The sequence below is a fragment of the Nicotiana tomentosiformis genome, chromosome 1, assembly GCF_000390325.3.
Source record: "Nicotiana tomentosiformis chromosome 1, ASM39032v3, whole genome shotgun sequence".
Taxonomy (NCBI): domain Eukaryota; kingdom Viridiplantae; phylum Streptophyta; class Magnoliopsida; order Solanales; family Solanaceae; genus Nicotiana; species Nicotiana tomentosiformis.
The window spans coordinates 110,395,178-110,417,456 of NC_090812.1; the positions used below are offsets into that span (position 1 = coordinate 110,395,178).

General features: G+C 37.6%; 4 protein-coding genes across 4 annotated transcripts; 2 read left to right on the forward strand and 2 right to left on the reverse strand.

Moving 5' to 3' along the window:
• Positions 1-1,684: 1,684 nt before the first annotated feature.
• On the reverse strand, positions 1,685-3,774 carry LOC104102341 (H/ACA ribonucleoprotein complex subunit 3-like protein). The gene is made up of 4 exons (XM_009610027.4): positions 3,689-3,774; positions 3,523-3,593; positions 2,122-2,164; positions 1,685-1,959 (listed from the first exon to the last, which is right to left on the reverse strand). The coding sequence occupies exons 1-4, from the start codon at positions 3,738-3,740 to the stop codon at positions 1,862-1,864; spliced, it is 264 nt and encodes an 87-aa protein (XP_009608322.1). The 5' UTR covers positions 3,741-3,774; the 3' UTR covers positions 1,685-1,861.
• Positions 3,775-3,814: 40 nt separating this feature from the next.
• On the forward strand, positions 3,815-6,400 carry LOC104102342 (uncharacterized protein At1g03900-like). The gene is made up of 3 exons (XM_009610028.4): positions 3,815-4,422; positions 5,284-5,559; positions 6,111-6,400. Exons 1-3 carry the CDS (start codon positions 3,931-3,933, stop codon positions 6,177-6,179), a joined length of 837 nt encoding a protein of 278 aa, XP_009608323.1. The 5' UTR covers positions 3,815-3,930; the 3' UTR covers positions 6,180-6,400.
• Positions 6,401-8,356: 1,956 nt separating this feature from the next.
• LOC104102344 (protein CHROMATIN REMODELING 8) lies at positions 8,357-16,801 on the reverse strand. Its single transcript, XM_009610029.4, has 8 exons — positions 16,310-16,801; positions 15,822-15,929; positions 15,139-15,690; positions 14,561-14,969; positions 11,947-12,790; positions 10,904-11,513; positions 9,865-10,314; positions 8,357-9,451 (listed from the first exon to the last, which is right to left on the reverse strand). The coding sequence occupies exons 2-8, from the start codon at positions 15,912-15,914 to the stop codon at positions 8,771-8,773; spliced, it is 3,639 nt and encodes a 1,212-aa protein (XP_009608324.1). The 5' UTR covers positions 15,915-15,929; positions 16,310-16,801; the 3' UTR covers positions 8,357-8,770.
• A 1,153-nt stretch (positions 16,802-17,954) lies between these two features.
• On the forward strand, positions 17,955-21,197 carry LOC104102345 (ABC transporter I family member 19-like). The gene is made up of 6 exons (XM_009610030.4): positions 17,955-18,194; positions 18,333-18,493; positions 18,915-18,966; positions 19,317-19,453; positions 19,741-19,827; positions 20,579-21,197. The coding sequence occupies exons 1-6, from the start codon at positions 18,059-18,061 to the stop codon at positions 20,864-20,866; spliced, it is 861 nt and encodes a 286-aa protein (XP_009608325.1). The 5' UTR covers positions 17,955-18,058; the 3' UTR covers positions 20,867-21,197.
• The last annotated feature ends 1,082 nt before the right edge of the window (positions 21,198-22,279 follow it).

The window sequence follows — 22,279 nt, forward strand, 5'->3', positions numbered from 1 at the left end:
AGTGTACTGATTACGGGTTCAACTGAACCCATAATTTTCGACGCGGAGTAAAAATTTGTATGTAAAAATTTATTAAAATTATAAAAATAATAGATATGAGCCCATAACTGTAAAAATTAAACTCATAGGATTTAAATCATGGATCCGCCTCTGGTCCAGATCATAGTTTCAATAAATTAAGCAGCAGAGAGTCAAACTAGTGATCATTTAGTGAGTGTTCCACGTTATATGTTGGATAGTACACAGTAGGAATAGAATGTTGTAGTATAATTAAGATTAATAATGTAATAAAGTATGCTTAATACCGATATGCAAAATCCAGTTTCTCGGGTTTACACGTGAGCTACTGTGGATTCTTCGGTGACCGACATACATCTTAAATTCTAACATCATCATTAATTTTCACCTTCAACAAAGGAAACAAACCTAAAAAATTAATCTACAGTTAATTAAAGTACAGACCAGACTTGAACAGACAACAGATCAAGGGGAGGGAGGGGTCTATAATATGGGCTCTACCTTGGCCCAAGTCCACATCTCAGTGAAACAAAAGAATCTTTATTCAAATAGCCATGCAGCTTGCTTTTTTTAACCAGTATACAAAGATTATACACTGATTATACATGATAATCATGCCTGTTGGTTTTGGAATCCATACATGATAATGGTCCGTTTCTGCAACCAACTCCTTTTCGCCTTTCAAACATCGCATTTACTAGCCCTTTTTGGCTAGTTTGCAAGTTGCAACAAAAACAAACACCTTTCCTCTTTTCACAAATATATCATTTTGCTATCTTTTATTTTTCTTGAACTCGTTTGTCACTTTTTTTTTTTGGGCTGACACCTTTTCTGCATTTAGCAGTAAATAACGATGTTTGTTTTTAATCTATTATTATCTTCTGCAAATAGTATTCAAAACTGATTCTTCTCGTCGGACACGGGAACATTTCCTAACACCTAACACAGGGTCGGAAACATCAATGGGAAACCTTTGGTACACCATGCTGAGAGCCACCATGTTGACTATTACGGTCTAGTTGGGTTGGGACTCGTCGTGCTCTGGTTAAGTGAGCTGTTTTTATGCAAACACATGTTTTGTATCTATTGGTTTGGTATAAATACCCAATGTGGATAAATTTTTACTGTGTTCAACTTGTTGACGGCTGTAAATGAGTGGAGGGAAGTAGGTGGTTAAGAATCGGGTTAGCCAGTTAGTTTGGTGGTTAGAATACTGGTTAAATGAAACTGCTGTAGCTTCGCATATCACCAGTTTATTCCCTAGAAAGGCTAGTATGAGAAGGATAATGAAAACCAGCTTCAGTATAATGTTTAACTTCTTCTAGAGAAAACCATTGTTTCCAGTTTAGTATCAATACAAGTCCATTTTAGCTTTAATACCGGTTGACGATTAGAGATCATTACAATAACTCTGCTACTGTCTTCTCCATGCTTTTACTTATATGACTATCTGATTTTGTATAGATCAAATTCGATACAACCTTTGGCTCCTCTCATATTGTATAGTTATGGAACCCCATAAGAAGAGTTGGAAGACTTTTTCACCATGTAATTAGCAACATCACCTAAATAACAAGAGTTGGAAGACTCTTTTTCACCTTGTAATTAGCAACATCACCTAAACAACAAACATTGATCGTTCTAAAGATAAATAAACAGAGAAGAATTGCATGCACATCCATCCACCATTTCGACAATTAAACCAAAAAACCATCAACCGGAGATCAGGGTTTGAATTGCTGCCATGCAATTCGAGTTACAACACATACTGAGTCACGTCAACAATGGCAAGACAGAAACATAATAACCATGAGTAGGAAGCAATACACAATAACAAAAAATTCTAGTACTTTTGAGGTGGCTTTTGGGTTGGAAGCAAACCAAATCGCTTCTTCAGAAGCACTCTCTGCCTTGAATATTTATCATCGGGTGAAAAGCGGGCTGCAAAGAACATAATCCAGGAAATATCAATAACAGCAAAAAAGAACTGGTCAATTCTGTATGTTGAAATGTAATACCAGTTAAAAAGAAAAGTCACAAACGCTTGTAGTTTGTACTGAAGTGCCAGCATAGATACAATAAAGAGAGGGACCTGTGGATTACCTGGGTGAGCGGATTCTGTGGCCAAACCCAGTGGTGACTCTTTCTACATTTATAAAAAGTAAAAGAAGTCAGGCCTATGTACGTGTTGAGAAAGTACAAGCAAAAATTCTCTTTGATAGATCGCCAAAATCAAGAAAGTGAATATACGACTTGGGATGGCATGAGTAATAGCAGGCCAAGAAAGAACATAAAGTGGGGCAGAGGATCTGTTATGCCAACTGAAAATTTCCAGCTTGTTAAATTCCAGTTCATGAATCATGAGTGTCAAAATGTTCAATGTATGATACAGCCTACGGGTTACACTGAACCATATCAGTCATTCATCATGCAAATCATAAACTATCACCAAAAGTTATCAATGCTGTCAAGCAAATCTCCCTTATCAGTATCTGGTTTCCCAGAACCAAATTTATCAAAGCATAAAGCTTTTACAGGATGTCATCCAACCAAGATGACCGTTTCAGACAGAATACAGTTTGAATAATAGAATTTAGGAACAGGTTAAACTTTTATTTTCTCTGGCTGCACTATAGCTACATTCAAGTACTACTGGTTCTATTATGTAAACCTGGAAGGAGAGTTCCATTTAAGAACGTCAGATGAGCTTAACTTAGTTGTAAACATGAATCCAAACTCAAATATCAATCCCAGACAAATGCCCAAAAAAGCTCTATACAGGCAAGCTGCCTTGTAACCTCCCTCAATGAGTAAACTGAGATTGAGCTTTATGAATAAGGTAACTTACTTTTACATAGCTCACTGTTATGGCCAGTACATAGCTTACAAGGATAGATAACTCTAATAACCAATGGAGAAAAAGGACAGCTAAACCATCTGGTTCTAGAAAACCTAACAGGTTAGTACCCAAAAGCTCTCCAATGTGCCAAGTAACCGTTAGCCTAACCATTAATTATGGTGCTAAAACCAAGAGTTCCGGAGAGTTATGGGCTTATTTCCAATTCCATTGTTATTCTTCCACTATCATGATTTCTCTACAAATGTGTTAGAGATTAGTTCCACTAATGGCAACAAAGATAACGTAGATATATTCCTACTAATTGAACAGAAAAAGGTATATACCATACCAATTACTGGATCTCAAATAATCAGTTATGTCATTAATTGGGTGTGCCATGATTTTATGCTAATAATACATTAAAGAATTTTGACTGAAAAGACATTGTAAGCTGACATGTTCTGATAGCGTCCCCTTTCAAAACATGACAAAGCTTTGTTCAAGTCCAATACAAACGGAAAAAAAAGTTTCCCTATCATAAAATGAGTAAAGGGAAGACGGAGAAAACTCGCAAACTTCCTATGAAACTGTCAAAGTGTGAAGCACAAAGAAAAATAGAGTACTCAATAAGACTAGTAAAAAATGATTTTGCAGAAGAGAAATACCTTAGTGGTGTAAACTTTGTCACCATTCTCATTGATGTAAAACTGGAGATACATCCTCGCTAATTTTTCACCTGTTTACGGACAACAACAGTAAACAAGAAACCTCAGAATTACAGAGCAAACAAAAACTGCAAAAATATTGTAGTACTAAAACCCTAGCAAGTACCTGAGCTGCTTCGCCGGTTTAAGGAGCTAAAAAATTGACACAGAACAGTCATTAGGGTTCCATTATAAAGAACGCGGAAAAATTAGGGACATAAAAGGAATAATGAAAAGTAAATGAGGGCAAATAAGTAATTGAACTCAGTCCAACACGTCTCTCCTACCAAACGTCACCTTCCTTCTTCACTCCAAAAATTCTGCACTCAAACGCCTTAGAAAAACTGAAGCCTTTTGATCTACAAAGCAATGTCGTTTGAAGAGGACGAAGAGTCGTTTGAGCACACGCTCCTGGTGGTGCGTGAGGTGTCCGTTTTCAAAATCCCACCACGGCCGACGAGTGGTGGTTACAAGTGCGGCGAATGGCTACAATCCGACAAGATCTGGACGGGTCGGCTCCGGGTCGTATCGTGCAAGGAACGATGCGAGATCCGACTCGAGGATCCAAACTCCGGTGAGCTGTTCGCGGCGTGTTTCGTGCCGCCGGGACAGAGAGAGAGCTCGGTTGAATCGGTGCTCGACTCGTCGAGGTACTTCGTGTTGAAGATCGAGGATGGGAGAGGGAAGCACGCGTTCATCGGGCTAGGGTTTAATGAAAGGAACGAAGCGTTCGATTTCAATGTGGCATTGTCTGATCACGAGAAGTATGTGAAGAGAGAGAATGAGAAGGAAGTTGGAGATGGTGAGGCTAGTGATGATAATCACATTGATATTCATCCTGCTGTTAATCACCGATTAAAGGTACTCAACTTCGTCTGTGATAATTAAATTTTCTTTTCAGTTTGGTGATTCAGTTGCTTAAGAAGGATAATTGAGTAGTAACTTAACCTAAATCGTATGCGTTTGAGCTATAATCGTTTTCTGGAAGTTTGTGAGTAAGTGATTTTCTGATAATTAGCAAGGAATATCAGTCATTCTGCTAATCTGGATTGATTGAAGTTAGAATTCCTTAGATGCTTTTTATGAATGTGTTTGTAATAGAATGAAAGGCGGGCTTTAAAGATATAGCTAAGTAGGATTTGAAAGGCAGTATACAGCTTAACTTGGAGTTGAGTTAATATAGAATGAATTTGAGCAAATGCTAGCGAAGAGGCAAATGATAAGATGAGCTTAATTTTGCAAATCTAGTATGCTTCAAGCATCTATTTGTTAACTTTAGAGCCTTGGAGATATTTATTTTTACCATGACTACACCTTTTCTTTTTGCTAGTGTTTGGGAGCATAAAATTGCGTGGTCTGTTTGATTCTTAATCGGTCTTATTCATCTTATTGGGTGTTTGTTTCTTATTAGTTCTAAGTACTGGTGCAAGGAAAACTATGATGTTATGTGGATGCCTGCCCTATAATTTGTTTCATTGAATTGGTTTTCTTGTTATGCTCTTCATTTCTCCAGTTCCTTGATCTTCTCGATCGGATTTAATGTTGCTAGCTCTGTCCCAGTATTTGATATAGCAATATGTTCATGTTATGATTATTGATTAATGATTTGTGTCAGTACTTGCGTTTAAAAGTAATTATAGTAGTTGTTGTTGTCATCATTGGATTATCCTGATAACAATCTTTGCTATTTAAGGGAATAACTTTTGGTAGTTTTGTGTATAGGAAGGTGAAACAATCCGGATAAGTGTGAAGAACAAACCATCTAGTGGGACAGGCATGCTTTCGGCTGTGGGATTGGCGGCTGGAACTACAGGAGCTGTGAATAAAACTCCAGCCCTGGCACCTCCGCCTAGTGGAGGTAACAAGATTAGGTCTCCTCTTCCACCCCCTCCAAATGATCCAGCTACTGCTCGGAAGACTTCTACCTCTCCCAGTATTGCTCTAAAGGAAAACACCAAGCATTCCACTGATCCGCTTTCAGATCTCTCTCAAATTGAGGTACTTTCTTATCATCCTGTTTAATGCTCCTTGTGAAGGTCGCTCTTTGCATATTGCTAAACCTCAAATCCCAAGCCTTTGTTAGTGCACCTTCAGTCAAGAAGTAATAGCTAACAAGGACTTTGATCAACAAAACATCCTAACAGACCTTTGATATTTTTTTTATCCACTTGGTTTTACTATTGTTGCCTGCTGTTCTTCTGCAAATATTGATGACAAATCTTATGATATCGAAATGTTGGAATTAAAAGGTATCTTCAGTGTGCTAATTTTACAAAAGAGTTTATTGAAGATACCTATGGAACATAGGTTGCTCTATCCAAAAACAACAAAAAATATGCTGTCTTAATTGTTGATTGGAACATTTGGTTCAATGATTATATGGTTTCTAAACCTATAGCTTTGTGGTGTGTCAGTTTTGATTTATATAACCGTATGATTCATGTGATATCTGCTTTTTACCTATTTACTATGACTGCACTATGAGAGATTATTTGATGTTGAAATGAGCAAAGTCTTTTAATAGCAAATATCCTTATTGGCATCTACAGAGAAGCCTGCCTTCAGCCACGGGATCCGGATCAAGTAAAACCACAGCAGCTGGATGGGCAGCGTTTTAATTTTGTGTATTAAATATGGCTGACATGTATGATCGCTGTTGTATTACCATAGTAAAATAGATCGAGATTCAGAAAATGGAAGAGAAATTTCATGGTGGTTTTTTCCTCACATTTTGGAAGATAATTGCAATGGAATATGTTAATGTACTTGCTTGACATCTGAATTGAGTCTCTGTATTACATGCAATAAGGAAAGTATCTTATTTTACCGTTTACACAAACCTCTGTCGAGCTTTCCAGAAGTAACAGATTTCTTGCAGTGACATGATTTTTGGAGAACGTACTCTTTATGTATTACAAATAATTTAAGACCAAGTCCTTGGTGTAATCCATTAATAGCTTGATTGGCCAAGCTGGAAAAATCAGTTTATTTTGAGAAGTGTTTTTTTTCAAAAGCGCTTTTTCAAAAGTATTTTTGGTGAAAACCAGTTTATGTTTGGCTAATTAATTTGAAAAGCACCTCTAAGCAGCAATTTGTATTTGGCCAAGCTTTTAAAAAGTGTTTCTAAGTGTATTTTTCTCAAAAAGTGTTTCTCAAAAAAGTGCTTCCGGGAAAAAATTACTTTTTTCTGCTTCTCCAAAACTACATCTGCTTCTACTCAAAAGCACTTTTTTTTTCTTCTAAAAGCTTGGCCAAACACTTTAACTTTCAAAAAAAATATTTTTTTTGAAAAAAAAATATTTTTTTTGAAAAAAAGTGCTTCTCAACTTGGAGAAACTTGGCCAAACAGACTATAAGTTTATATGATTAGACATGCTTTTTATTTGTTGTGTTTATTTCTTTCTTTTATAGCTAAGTGGTGGCACAATTCGAAATTGGTGAATAATAGGTTCGTCCTTCTATCTTTCTCCACTTAAATATTGGACTTTTGTCTGCAATATAGCTTGAATATGTGATGTGCGTCTAACCCACATTTTGTTGCGCTCTTATCACTAAACCAAAGCGTTGAGCGCTAATTGTACTCTTTCTTTGCTCCGGAGGCTTTTGGCATTCTCTCAAATGGTACATTGCTCAAAAGAATCTTACCAGTGTCGGCACGAGGAAATGATCAAAATCGTCCTTAATATGGGGGTTGGATTATTTTGGTCCTTGATATATACCACTTAACAAAAATAGTCCTTAATATATGTGAAAAGTGGATAGGTTTGATCCTAAACCCTAAGTCGAAGAAATCACAGAAAAAACAAGAAACAGACGTTTTCTATATTCATCAGAAATGGAAGAAGGAAATAGGGAAGTAGATTAAGCAAGGAGAAGAGAGGAGAGAAATGCAATTGTTAAAATTCTAACAGATTTAGGGTTTAGGAGCAAACCGATTCACTTTTGACATATATTAAGGACTAATTCTGTTAAATGGCATATATCAAGGTACATTAAGAATGATTTTGATCATTTTCTCATGCTGGCATCTTAGTGCAAAATAGCTACACCTACTCTTTGTAAAATTTGTCTTCCTACTGTACGTCTGTCAACCAGTGCCACAAAAGTACAAATGTGTCGAACAAATAATGAAAACTACGATAGGTTGTTTTGGCTGCTGCTATGGTTCTGCTAAGACATCATAAGTGCAATGTAAAATGATTACTACTTATTTCTTTCGAACCATAAGAAAATTAAGTTATTGGATCATTGAATACAAACAGAATTTGGATTTTAAAGTTTTTAAAAGATGTTCCTCTTCGGATTTTATAGTGTATGTAAAAGAACTTTCACCTTCATATTTTTCTTTCTTGTCCTCATTTGGGATCTACACGTGTTCCCAGCTTTCCTTTTGGGTACCCCATCGAACAAATTTCCCAAATTCCTCAAATTTCATTTCCTTTTTTTGGGGGGTCAATGACTAGACGATGTTGTTCTCCTGCTAACTGTCTGTTAACGTGCATCCAATTTACTGATCCATAGAATTTCAACAAAACAATAAGAAGTTGAATTATATAGCTCTCTCGAAGAAGAAATTGTTCCTTCAGGCTTTGAGTAACTGAAATACTTCCAAACCTCTTACAGGTAATAATTGAATTTTCTCACTTTGCTCACTCCTCCAAAGTTCAACTATATCAACTGCAACCAAATAAAAGTCGACCTGCTAAAATACCAGTTTAACGGCAGCAAAAGTTACGTGTTACACGGTAAAAGAATAATAAGCAGTAAGTCCATTGGTTAAGTTAGTCAGGCAATGCAAGCATGAACCTCCATAGTGCTCCATTTCGCACATAGCAATCCAATGAAACGAGTAGCTACTGTGTAAGACAAAGCAAAAGTAAACAATTTCTTGCACAGCTTCATTTTTGGTGCATCAACTATCCCTGTTACAAAGAAAAACCAATGATTTATGGGAAGCAAAAGAATGATCCAACTATGTACACTACTCATAGGTCCATCAACCTAGAGTGCTATACTGACCAAAGATGCTGAGAACTAAAAAGGAAGTCTCTCAGCCTAATGAACAACCCTGACCCCAGAAGGAATGATAAACTTTTAACTGCAAAATGAACTTTGAATCATTTGAGATGTTTCTAGCTGCTATATGGTATGTCATTTCTGAAGAAGCAGAGGCGAAGTTTACGGATCATATGTTTGAAATAGGAAGGGGCTACTGATCCTGGTATTCAGGCTTTAACACCCAAAAAGATCCACTAGGTTGTTTATCCAGAGTCGCTATTTCCTTCAAAAGATCCTTGAACAGTGGCAGATCCTTTGATGGTACCCGGTCCCTGAAATGATCTACAATGCTGGCTGAATTGGTTTTCCCACCTCTCTGTTGTATAAACGTGCAGATCTGGAGAACCAACACCTCTGGCTGAACTACGTAGCTACAAGATGCACTCCGATGCCCACTATTTAGAGAACCTGCTCTGCCATTTGAGGTTGAAGCCGACATACCAAACTGATGCACAAGTCCATCACTAACGGCTTTCTCTTGGTTCCCCCTAATCCTAGCCAATAACTCCGCTGAAGATAATGCTTTTCCAGCAGATGCCCCAGCAGCAAAAGCATTTGCCCTACTAGCAGAGTCATTCAATGATTCTTCAGATAACTTACTGGTTAATTGAGGATTAACAGTAGAACCAAATTTCCTTTTAACAGATGATGGCCCCCCAGCAGCTCCTGATTTGCCAGTCCAAGTTGGCACTGCTACATTTTCTCGACTTCGAAGCATTCTTGATTGTCGCAGTGCTTCTGCAGCTCTCTGAGCTACTTGGGATGCCTGCTCCTCTAGCTTCAACTTCTCTTCATCATGAGCATTCATGATAGCATCATGATTCATCGCACTCTAGCAAAACACAAAAGATAAATAAGGCAAGTAAAACAAAGAAATGACTGAAATATAATAAACAGATTAGCAAAATTTAACTCAAAAACTAGGCTTAACATGACGTTGAGATAGAAATTGGTGTACCTAATTTTTAATTCAAATCCAAACCCACAAGATAACTGATTAAAGAACCATAACCCCCCAAACACCACCACCACCACCACCACCCCCCAAAAAAAAATTTAAAACCCCCACCCCACCCCAAACCAAAAAAAAAAAAGACAGAAAATAAGGTCAAAAAATCTAAAGCATTTGCACACAGTGATCAACTTGATCTAATGAGCATCAACAGCATACAGTGACATATGGACTGGGGGTGGCTGGGAACACGAAGCCTACTGTGCATTGACTAGCGAAAATAGAGGGCTTACATGGATCCCATGAGCGTCAAAAAGACTCTGCAGGATGCTTGCTTCTCCATCTAACTCCCCATTGCTGTTACCATCTCCCACGTTTCCCTTGGTTTTTGAGTTGTTTCCCCCGCCAATATTGGAATCACCATCCTTTTCTGACGTTGCTTTAAAAGATCGTTTATCTTGATTATCTGGGGCCCCAACAATGTTCACATCTTCAGATACCTGGCTGAAAATGCTAGATGTTTCTGTAGATCCCCCATTTTCATCATCATTTAATGTAAAGAGATCCTTCATATCTCTTGCTTTGAAAAATCTTCTTTGCTGTGGGTTCTTCAATATTTTGTTGGTAAGAAAGTGCTTGTAAATCTGTCGATGATACACCTTCTCCTCTATGGTTCCTCGGGTAATCAATCGATACACTGTAACATCCTTTTTCTGACCAATTCGCCAAGCACGCTCCCGGGCCTGTCCTATGTAAAGGTCCCAATTAAACACGTTGAGCAAATATCAATTAATTACTTAGACATCCACATTATCCAAAAACAAATTACTTAGGCATGCACCTTAGCTCAATAGAACTCAATACACCTCTCCTCTCCTTATATATGTGTGTGTGTGAAACAGTGAGACTGATGACGCTTAAAGTTGTTCTTTACTTGTACCTCAGATCTTCAACAGAAGGTAGAAGCATAATAGGGGACCAGGTATTGTTAATACAACATTTTCAAAATTTCTCTAATATACATGCATACATACATACATACACATATACATACATACATACATATATACATACATATATATATATATATAGTTTTTACCCTATAATTTCCAGGAGATTCTCTTGCATGTAGAGAATGACTCCATTACCAGACCAAGTTTCACCAGAAACTTAATATAATGAAATTTGCCAAGCACCATTAGTCAAGGGGCTAAAGTATCAGAAGCAATATTTGGAGTCCAACAACACAAAACAGTGTGTTCTTGAAGGACCAAGAACCTCATTCTCTTCATGATTGGAAAATCAATAACAAGAGGATAAGAGTAGAAGTACCTGCATGTCAGTTGATGGGTTCCAGTCAGGATCAAAAATGATTACTCTGTTAGCTCCTGTCAAGTTTGTCCCCAGACCACCAACTTTTGTTGTCAAGATGAAGATGAAAATATCATCTGTATTGTTAAATTCATCTATCAAAGCCATCCTCTGCTTTACAGGAGTGACACCATCCATCCGCCTATAATTGTACTCACAAGTAACCAGAAATCTCTCGAAAATATCAAGCATCTGTTGAGTTTGAGAAAAAAGGAGAACACGGTGCCCCTGTTCTTTCCATACCTTAAGCACTTCTGCAACAACTTTCATTTTCCCACTGCGTTCAGGATTTCCATAGTCTGGATCTCTACAGGAGTGTTCTCTCTCAAGAAGATCGGGATGGTTGCAAATTTTCCGCATTACATCAATTCCATACAGAGAATTCCTGTTCCCATCAAAGATCTGTTCAACCTCAGAGCTAGCAAGAAAAGCTCGGTAAACAGATCGCTGCTCTGGTGTGAGGCTGCAGAAGAGGACATGCTCAGTTTTCTTAGTGAGATGAGCATTGACATCAGCTTTCATCCGCCGGAGGAGGTAAGGCATGATTAAGTCACGCAACACCACAGCGCATCTGCATATCAACAGAGCAAAGCCACATAATGATCCACAAACTCAATGCCACATCCCCTATGAGGACCACCCCAGATCCCTCAAGGGTCCAACATGTGCCAATTAAACCAGGGTTAGCAATAAATTTAGAAGATTACAAGCGCTACAAGTTCTAATCAGTATTTTCCCATTTTTAGCTTTCTTTTAGTTTACTTCTGCCCTCTCAAGAGCCGGGGCAAGGGGGACAATCAGTTGTCATGGACTACTACAGATTTCCTTCTTCTTTATTTCAATAAGTTCATCCAGAATTATATATAATAACATGAATAAAAATAGAAAAAAAAATACAAAACATAGATAGTCCCTTTGCCTCCGACTCAGATGATAACTAAAATCAAAAGTAGAAAGTAACTACAGAAACCTACATAAACTCTATTGTGGGATAAAACGCCAACCTGTAAGCTGTGGAAACTTGCAAGGGTGTTGCATTAGCATACCCCCCAACAGAAATGGGAACAGCAAATTCAGCCTCAAACACAGGTAGAACTCCCAACTTTCCAGGGAAGACAAAATCAAACAATGACCACAGTTCACTCAGCTTGTTTTGAATTGGGGCCCCTGTCATTATGATACGGTGAACAGTCTGGAGCTGCTTGCATACAAGAGTAACTTCAGCATTTGGATTCCGAATTCGATGTCCTTCATCTAACACTGCATAACCCCATTCGATGTCAAGTAATTTCTCTCCCAATATACGGAGTTGCTCATAAGTGGTGATCAATAGTCCAGAATTTGATCTTACAACACGAGCTATCACGGGATCCCATTTTTTGGAAGTCCTCGAAGATGTGTGTCCTTCAGTCTCACTGTCAAGCAGATCTTCGCTTTCATAGTCACTTTCAGAATCTGCTTGCTTCTTTTTACTTGATAGATCATGAGCTGAATCATGTAATATCTCCACGTGGAAGCTGGGATACCATTTTTTAGCTTCCCTCTTCCATTGCCTCAAAAGAGTGACAGGACAAATGATAATGCTTGGCTTATACATATTGCTAAAATGCAGTGATCCAAGAAAAGATAAAACCTGTACGGTTTTACCAAGTCCCATCTCATCTCCAATTATCCCACCAGCTCTTTGACAGTGAAGTTCCCACAGCCACTGTACACCAACCTTCTGATAGTCAAAAAGACTGTTAAAGATAGTTTCCGGGATTCTGAATCCACCTTCAAGTGCCACAAAAGGAGGTTCTACATCTTCAATATCCCCTTGGTTGTCCTCATGACTGGAGGTATTGACATCTTCAGCAGATAAAGAGACTTTAGTACCTTTTATATATATCTGTATGATGTTCATATGTGAATATTAACACCACCACCACCAACACCCCCCCCCCCGAACAAGATCTTTCTGCTTGGACACCAAAACATTTGAGAAAGCATATAGCAAAATCCAGAAAGATTCCAAACTTGAAGGCCTAAATATTTGACATCTAAACTGGAATAAAAAGATAGTTTCTATCAAGCTCACCTATCATAGTACTTAGACGACTACATCAGGCTTAACAAAAATTAGTCAAAAACATGAAACCGATATGAGTTCTTGCGATGGACCATGTAAGCTTATCTATCCTACCTTGTCACTAGATTAAACATACTACATGTTGTTGGCACCTATAGGCAAACATTAACTAACAGATCGGCACTATGAAGTTATTCATGTCGGGAAGAAAATATATCAGGAGCAAACAAAACCACAAATACTTATACAGGAAGGGACGGAGAATATATCACGAAATAGCAATCTGTTTGCAATTTATTAACAATATCAGTACACACATACACATATTTTGTGATAATCAACCCAATTGTGCTCACAGGTCCGGAACTCGGGGAGTACAGGTAGCATAAAACTGAAAGAATCGACCTAACCAATTTTCGGTTTTTGTGTCGGTTTTGGTGTTTTCAGTCAGCTCAGGATGAATTTTTTCATAACTTCGGTTCGGTGGCTGGTTTCAAGCTTTAGATTTTTAAAAGTTCACAGGTTTTTGAGAACTTTTCAGTCTTCTCTTTAGCTGCTCAGCATTTCGAAATATCAAATTGTATTCATCCTTCCATCGATCCTCTAAGTTTTCTCTTCCTGAGGTTACAATATTTCCTGATCAGCCACAATTTCTTCTTCCGTTAACAAGTAAACCTTGATTCTCTCAAGCATTAGAAGTTGAAGCTTGCACTTCTAATCTTCCTCCCTATCACTATCTAAAGTTGCCGCCAAGAAGTTCAGTCTTCAGACTTCAGCCCACGAAATTTTAAATCGCCTTTGCTGGTGACTGTTCTGTCTCTCCTCCAGTCCAGGTAAGATACTTATGGTTTGGCATCCGAGTAAGCGACTCTTCTCGAAATTATGTTCTGAAGCAGCTCAGCCTTCAAAATCTGTACTCTCTCCTCTCGACCTATAGATTTCAAAGTCACTGCTTTCTTATCGTTTTTCTACTCATTTTGTTCTATGTTGTTTCGTTGATTGTATTTGTTTATTGATTTTATCTAGAGAATGTATGGAATTTTGTTTATTAATTTGTGAGGTGGTGTTTTAAGTGTTATTATGATCCTTCTTCCTTAAATCAATTTGACAACCAGCTTATGCCCTTGAAATAAAACCGTCAATGCTGACCAGCTTATGCCCTTGAAATAAAACTGTCATAAACCAAAGCAGGCCTAAAATCATCCACCACCTAGCGACTAGCATTAAAGTGAACTTACTAAAACCAAAAAAAAAGTTCCTAGCTGATAAGGCCCAAACCGTAAAACGGAACCGATATAAAACAAACCAAACCAAACCAAACTCTACAGACCGAACCGAGCGGAATTAATTTCAGTTCCACTTCTAAAAACCAAAGTGATCGAATGCCCACCCCTATCAGAGAGTATCCCCCCTCCCACTAAAATACCACGGTTTAATCAATGATAAGGTTCGAGCTCGTGACGCATGCCTAACCCACACTTCACGCATTGCGTCCTACCGAATAAACCAAATCCCTAGGTGCATAGCACAAATCATGTGTATAAAGATACCTGATCCTTCATTCTGGCTTTGCTCACGAGATGCCAACTTTCTCCACTTCTTGCTAGGTAACGGTCTTTTCTTCTTCCTGGTACCATCTCCATTCTTCTCTGGTGTAGTCTCTAACGATTGAGGGATTTTAAGGGGTTTCCTTAGTCTTTGGAAAGGGTGGGTTGGTGCCTCGAGTTTTGGTAATGAAGCAGAATCAAGCAACTTGGTGGTTGGACGAGCTTGAGCTGCCTGTGAAATTGACTGGACAGCCTTGTCTATACTGGTGGAAGCCAGGTCATTGTCATTACTGTTTATATCAGCTGCAGTACTTTGTCTGCCAAAAGACTCCGAATCTTGAACCCGACGTTCAAAGCCTTTGAGCTGGTGGAAGGGGGTTAACATTCCTTTCCTTACCAGTGCATCTCTTTCCTACGACAGAGAAAATATGTGGTTAGCTTGAGAGCTCCATATGTTAAGGTACGATAATAGATGCTTACGTTGTACAAAGTATTACTTATTATTGTACAAACACAAATGCAAACATGTAGCTTCCACCTTACAAAATCTTTTCAATTTACAGTTCGTAAAAACCACATACTGTTTCAACAAATCCAGAAGATGCTGCAGTTAACACTGCATCAAAATCATCATCATCATCCAGCAATGTCGTCTTCCGCCGTTTGCTCTTCTTGTTGCTTGATTTCTGAACTTCCTTCACCTTTCTTTTGAATTCAGGTTGATCCTTAACAAGATCTCGTATCAATGCATCACGCGAAGTATCATCAGTAAAATCCAAAAGTTCTTTCTTAAGTTGAGCCTTCGTTTTGAGAAGACTTCTTAGACGATCATCAGCTAAAGCATGTTGAAGGTTTGAATCATCCAGAGGTGCCTGAATAACGCTTTGCTCACTCTCTGTCTGCTTTGCCTCGCTTCTACCATCAGTATCTGGGACTTCCTCCTCATGTCTTCTGAAGCGCTCCAAGTGTCCAAAACCACTCTTAATCGCATCTATTTCTACTTCTACTGCTCTCAGTTTATTATACAAATCTAATTTCTTATCCTGTCCTTCTTCATTGCCTTTCTTTCTTTCCACTATCTCTTCTTCAGCACTCCCGGTAGCTTCATTGCTCTCCCCAGGGTGCCTTGTTGCCTGCCAATATATGAAAAAGGTCCATCTTCATTAAGTTACTAGATTGCATAGCATTAGCATATTACGAAACTAAGCAAAACTCCTGCTGCCAAATGATTTACAGAGAAACAGCATTACTCTGCAGAACAAACCTTTTCCAAGATGTCATGTTCAATATCTTCAGGATTTGCAGAGGTCACACCCAAACTGCTGAGTAAAATCTTATCTTCCTCCTCTTCTTCCATTTCTCCTTTTTCTGTCTACAAATGAAAAGGACAAAAAATCATCTTTCAGCAATACAATTCTCATTCCTGATATTCAAGAGTTTAGTGCATTGTGCATACCATATGCTCCCTTATTTGTTAGTTATAAAAATGCTATATAACATGCTTAAGACCACAAAGTTTCAAAATAATGTTATACCATATTTAAGACCACAAGTCTCAAAGGCAGTCCTTTGTTTATTAACCTCTGTGCCAAGTCACGTTACCTCACATAAATTGAAGCAAAGAGGGTAGTATTTTTCCTTTTCTCCAATTGAAAACAAAATAAGATACATATGAAGGCACCAGAAGAATGCATCGTGAATAAAGTATATTTGACCTCGTTATTAGCTAATTGCTGGTGAAAGTCCACTTACCAAATTAACTAGGAAGCAGTCACACCAAGAAACTCCCTTTACAAGCACCTGAGCTCGTTTGATTGATAAACATTATCCACATTAGTGTGACCACAGGATAGCCGGAGACACTGTTTTAATACCATTAATCTAATAATAATACGAAAAATTCAGCTACTCTGAAAATTGAAATCGGAGGGCCTGAATAGTCAAAATACTTCAAGGCTTTGCTCCAATGACTCTGTGCTAGAGAAACCGATTGGAGTCTCGCAATTCAGGATCGAGAGATATCTCCTTTCGGTTTGAAGAATCGATAAAAGCGACACAAAACAAAACCCTAACTTGGGGACTGGGGAAATGAAAATCGTTGGCTTCGGCCTTCTTTTTTTCTCGTCAAAATCGTTGGCTTTTCAATCCGCGGCGCGCTTTTATGTCAGCGCGTGATGCTTCGATAGGCGACCGCCATTTCGGTTCTTGGATTCGGGGGGATCCATTTTAATTGTCTGCCAAACGGGTCCTTGTTCTCCAACTTACGTGGCTGCTTGTAAGCCCTCACCTTGGCCAATGGCGTTATTTAATTTCCGGTTTCTATATGGGCAATACCCTACTTTAGCATTCAAAAATGAAAAATTCTATAGCTGTTTAAACAATATTCGATTGAAATTTTAAAATAATTTTTGAAGTTAAAATTAACAAAAAAGAGTATTTAAAATTTTGTTAGTGAAAACTATTATATTAATTAAAATACTATTCGAACTATTTATAATTTTATCTATATTAATAACAAATGCTTATGGCTAACCTATTATTTGTAATACTAAATTTTGCTACTAATAGTTATAAATGCTGAAATGTTAATTAAACCAAATAGCCTAAACTAGTTTTAAAAAAAATTATCTTTCATCTTAAATCTTTTTATTTTTAATATTTAAACCTGAAAATTCTGGTTAAGAGTTGCTAAAGTAGCTAATACGATAATTCACGAGAATGTCTAACATCTTTATGTCATTTTTGTTATTACAAATGTTAGTTGTAATGATATTTATAGCCTATTTGGCAAAACTTCTAAAATCAACTTATTTTGAGAAGTGCTTTAGCTAAATAATTTGAAAAGTATTTTTGAGCAGTAATTAGTGTTTGGCCAAACTTTTGAAAACTATTTTTTTTTCTCAAAAGTGCTTCTCAAAAAGTGTTTTCGGGAAGAAGCTATTTTTTTTCTGTTTCTCCAAAACTGCTTTGGCGAGAAGGAGTTTGTGTTTGGCTAATTAATTTAAAAAGCACTTTTGAGCAGTAATTAATGTTTGGCCAAGCTTTTGAAAACTGCTTTTAAGTGTATTTTTCTCAAAAGTACTTAGGGGAAGAAACTACTTTTTTCTGCTTCTCCAAAACTACTTCTATCACTTTTTTTTTATCTAAAAGTTTGGTCAAACACCTTAATTTTTTGCAAAAATAATTTTGACCAAAAAAAATATTTTTAGCCCAAAAGAAAAGCTTGGTCAAACAGGCTATTAAGCATTAAAAAAAAAGTAAAATATGAACAAAAAGTAGATGGAGTTAATTCGGAGCTCCAAAAGTGTAGTAATCGGATCCGAGTCGGATTGCACTATACCGACCCGGGCTTGTGGTGGGAATGCAAACAGCAAGGTAACCTCCAATTGAACAGTTGCCAGAGTAGCAGTTAGGTGAGCGGAGCCAGACTAAAAATCGGATATAAAAGCGACTCGCGAAATGGTTATAGTGCTACATTGAAAAGAACAGCAGAGAAAGAAGATGGAGGGAGAATCAAACAGTATTCAAGTCGATGGAATGCAATTCTCTTACGATTTCCAAAGTCCTATCTTTTTCGATTTCAGCCTAAAGATTTCTCCCGGATCTCGATGTCTCCTTGTCGGTGCAAATGGATCCGGTATGTGTTCCGACTACTTTCCACTCAACTGTAATATATATAATAATTGAAAAATATTTAGAAATGTATATTCATACTAACTCCTAAATATTTGGATCAAGTTGTGAGCCTCAATTTTTTTTTCTATTATTGGAACAGGGAAGACGACATTGTTGAGGATATTGGCGGGAAAGCATATGGTGGGAGGAAGAGATGTAGTGAAGGTGCTGAATTTTTCGGCATTTCATGACACCCACCTTGTCTGTGATGGTGATCTGGCATACCTAGGAGAGTCATGGAGCAAAAATGTTGGCTCTGCTGTAAGTACTGAATAATGGTTTTGGTTTCCATATCTGCCTTTTTGTGGTTCTGTCTCACAATTTTCTGTGTGATCATGGGTGAATGTAATATTTGGGCATCTGCTAACAGTTTGAACCATGTATATAGTTGAACAAGTTTTTTGAATAAATGTAAATTTGTAGTACTTAGTCATCACCCACTGCTGCTAAGTAGCATTTCATGCAGTAATGTGCACCTACTAACTAAAATTCCGGATCAGCCTGAACTAGAAATGCACTTACAAATTATTCAGAAATGATTGTAGTTAGAGGTTTCTATGCTGTCTCCATCATTATTTACGCTTTCCCTTTTGTTTCTTTTTTAACTTCTTACTAGCAAAAGATCTCAAACTTTGTTAAGTAGAATGCTATTCTGAATGGCTTTATTTTTGCCAAAATTCAGGGGGAGATTCCACTTCAGGGAGATTTTTCAGCAGAACATATGATATTTGGAGGTGCGTAAGATCTTTAGTTTGCAAGTCTCTTTTTTCACTCCTGATGGCATTTTTTCATCAATTACTGGATCTATCAATGTGTTATCTAAAACGCTAGGCTTTCAAATGTTCAAACTTTCTTGTTTCGCTCTGATTTCTGTTGCAGCTTGCTCATTCTACTGACCTAGGAATAAATAACTAATATGAGTGTTATATAGAGGTGCTAATTTGTTGACACTATTTGGATTTTGGACTTTTTGAGATTCACTAATCATGACATGACTATTCCATATATGACTTTATGCAATAATGTTGGCTTGTTGAGTTTGAATAAAATTTCAACTTCTTTTTGTTTTCTTGTCATGGTTTAGTCGAAGGAGTCGATCCAGTTCGGCGAGAGAAGTTGATTGAGCTGCTGGATATTGATCTGCAATGGCGTATGCACAAGGTATCTGATGGTCAGAGACGCAGAGTTCAAATCTGCATGGGTCTCCTTCACCCCTATAAGGTAACCTTTGTTGCATTAGGTTAGCGATTGATTGTATTAGAGTTAAATGTAAAATGCATGTATCCACCAATCTCATAGTAGACAGGTCATATTTACAGTATGCTCACCACATTAATTCTTCTCAAATAGCTCCGGTGCTCATTCTTATTGCCCACGTCCAAGTTTTGTTTACTTAATAATCAAACAATATGCTTCCTGTGAGATGGTATTCATACTTTGATAATTGTCAGCAGGGTCATGTTAACTTCTTTGATGACTGTTGCTAATGGAGAATCACTTTCATCCAGGTTCTTTTGCTGGATGAGGTTACAGTTGACTTAGATGTTGTCGCAAGGATGGATTTGTTGGACTTCTTTAAGGAAGAATGCGAACAGGTATGCATTGTTTTAACGTGGAGAAAACTCAACTAGGTTTAGAACTACCCTGTTGGTGTTTGAATGGATGTTTAATACTCCCATCGGATTCTCCTTTTTTACTTTTTTCTCCGTGTGTGTTGGGTTTTGGGGGGGGGGGGGGGGGGTCCTTCATGTCTAAGCATCGAAACTGCATATGGAGTGATCAATGACATCCAGAGGCGGATCCAGGATTTCGAGAATATGGGTGCACCATTGATACTTCAGCAAAACTAAAATAAAAGGATGTGTTGCTGTCAAAAAAAAAAGGAAAAGAAAGGCTTAAGAATAAGAAATTAAAGCAGTAATTTTGAAGGGATTCGATACCATGACCTAAATTTAGCAAGAAATAAGGGGTCAAAACCAGTGGACCACTTTGCCTCTTTTGACCATGAGTGCCATCAAATAATAATAATTTATTTTTCGCAAATTATGTACATAATATATATGATATCGTCGGAGGACCACGGGTTCACGTGAACCACTATTTACACCGTGGATCCGCCCCTGATGACATCATAGATTTTCCTTTGGCATCTACCTGAATCAAAACCCTATAGGAAAATTTAAATCACCTTTTAAGTAGTCTTCAACTAAAGTACAGACCTGTGGTGCCTTCCACATTGTGGTGCATGGGATTAATATAGCAAACCAATTAAGATATTGATTGTGCTAAAGATTCATTATAGACAGCCGAGAAGATTAATTTTCTGGCTCCATGTCATGATAACAGAGAGGAGCTACTATTGTCTATGCAACACATATATTTGATGGACTGGAGTCCTGGGCAACAGATCTTGTTTACATCCAAGATGGAGTTCTGAAGAGGTCTGAGAAATTACCCGAGCTTCCCGAGTTGAAGTCTTCCCCCAATTTGCTTTCAGTAGTTGAGAACTGGTTGAGGTCTGAGACCACGATTGAGAAAAAGAAGCCGGTTATCGCCCCACCAAAAGTTCAGAAATCCTCTCCTTTTGGCTCTTCTCCGTTTCAGTCATCTAGACATATGGCATATTTCCGCTGATTTATGCGTTCTGTTTTCAGAGTGGAATTAAACCTTATATGATTTATGAGTTCTGTTTTCACTGATTTATTCGTTCTTCAGTATGAGCAGCTCGGGTAATGCTGTCACTATCACGGGCTACACCCTTTGCTGAATTCAAAAGTAGGAATTATGGCAACTCAGGTTAAATTTACATGTTGAAGCCCTGAGGATGTGCCTTTACTGCAAGTATTATAGTATTCCATTCCTATATGCTTACACTAGTCACAAGCAATTTCATGTAACACCAAGCCACCAAAATATTATTTTTTCATATTTTACTTTGCAAAATCATCAATTCATTTTGCACCTAGCAGGCGTGCAGTCATTGTTGAGATGATAATTTTAGTCATTGTTGAGATGATAATTTCAACGAGTACTTAATGGACAATCAGAATCCTATGATCACGTTTCAGAATTAATCAATCTTGTCAAATCAAAGATAAACAGGTGAATAATTACATTTAGTATCTATGTTTTCGCGGATTTGTTGTGTGTAACTATCAAAAAGTGGGTACAAAGAATTGAAGAAAAGGCAAATGAATGATCTCTGTCACATGGTTGACTGTAAAGCATATCATGTCTTAATATCAAGTTGCCAAATATTCTTGCTTCAAGCATACTATCGCAACTTTGTTTCAATTTCAACTCAAATTTTGTCCAAAAGCATGACATATTAAAACCAACTACGGAGTACTAAAAGTTGGAACTTTAGGGCCAAGATTGCCGATGTAGAGAAAAATTAGGTGGTGAATGCGATTGATTGCTGGCTGATACCAAAATAGCCTGGGCGTACACAGAAAGCAGGCTCTCTCTCCTTTTGTCATTGTCTAATCAATTGTTGCATAGTCGTGTTTCTTCCGCTGACCCCAAACAAATATCTCCATTGCCTTTGCTTACAACTTTTTTTTTTTTTTTATGACGGTAGTGTTTGGATCAATATGTGCGGGCATCAACTAATTTATTGAGTATTTGTTATTTTTCATCAAAAATATATGATTTGTTGTCTTATTTCCAATTTTCCTTCCTGAAAAAAGGAGAGAACTCCATTTATCAAAAGCCTAACAAAAAGATTATAAAAAGAAAATGTATGTACCATGTGACTGCGGACAAAATCAAAGTTCAAAGTTGAATGAAACATCCAACTGTTGGAGTTGATTTTTTAGTGTGTCCATTTCCTTGTGTGTCGTCGTTGTCCTGTACCTACTGACAAAGATTGGCTTCTATGCCTTCTATTCTAGTTTAGATTCTCATTGTCTACTTACATATCAAAAGAGTTACTTCAAGCTCATAACTGTTGGGACTTACCTTTTTGTTTTCTTTTTCTTCTTTTCTAGTTTAGATTACAGGTTATCTCACTATTTGGAAACAAAACATTTAGTGTTAGGGCAATAT

What these genes read in the sequence shown, in the direction of transcription:
- LOC104102345 (XM_009610030.4), top strand. Translation starts at nt 18,059, where the DNA reads ATGGAGGGAGAATCAAACAGTATTCAAGTCGATGGAATGCAATTCTCT. An exon ending in TGTCGGTGCAAATGGATCCG is followed by an intron (nt 18,195 to 18,332) that starts GTATGTGTTCCG and finishes TTATTGGAACAG; the next exon opens with GGAAGACGACATTGTTGAGG. An exon ending in GCAAAAATGTTGGCTCTGCT is followed by an intron (nt 18,494 to 18,914) that starts GTAAGTACTGAA and finishes GCCAAAATTCAG; the next exon opens with GGGGAGATTCCACTTCAGGG.
- LOC104102344 (XM_009610029.4), bottom strand. Translation starts at nt 15,914, where the DNA reads ATGGAAGAAGAGGAGGAAGATAAGATTTTACTCAGCAGTTTGGGTGTG. An exon ending in AACATGACATCTTGGAAAAG is followed by an intron (nt 15,691 to 15,821) that starts GTTTGTTCTGCA and finishes ATATATTGGCAG; the next exon opens with GCAACAAGGCACCCTGGGGA. An exon ending in TTGACGCTCATGGGATCCAT is followed by an intron (nt 9,452 to 9,864) that starts GTAAGCCCTCTA and finishes GTGTTTTGCTAG; the next exon opens with AGTGCGATGAATCATGATGC.
- LOC104102341 (XM_009610027.4), bottom strand. Translation starts at nt 3,740, where the DNA reads ATGACTGTTCTGTGTCAATTTTTTAGCTCCTTAAACCGGCGAAGCAGC. An exon ending in AAACCGGCGAAGCAGCTCAG is followed by an intron (nt 3,594 to 3,688) that starts GTACTTGCTAGG and finishes GTCCGTAAACAG; the next exon opens with GTGAAAAATTAGCGAGGATG. An exon ending in ACAAAGTTTACACCACTAAG is followed by an intron (nt 2,165 to 3,522) that starts GTATTTCTCTTC and finishes TTATAAATGTAG; the next exon opens with AAAGAGTCACCACTGGGTTT.
- LOC104102342 (XM_009610028.4), top strand. Translation starts at nt 3,931, where the DNA reads ATGTCGTTTGAAGAGGACGAAGAGTCGTTTGAGCACACGCTCCTGGTG. An exon ending in CTGTTAATCACCGATTAAAG is followed by an intron (nt 4,423 to 5,283) that starts GTACTCAACTTC and finishes TTTTGTGTATAG; the next exon opens with GAAGGTGAAACAATCCGGAT. An exon ending in CAGATCTCTCTCAAATTGAG is followed by an intron (nt 5,560 to 6,110) that starts GTACTTTCTTAT and finishes TGGCATCTACAG; the next exon opens with AGAAGCCTGCCTTCAGCCAC.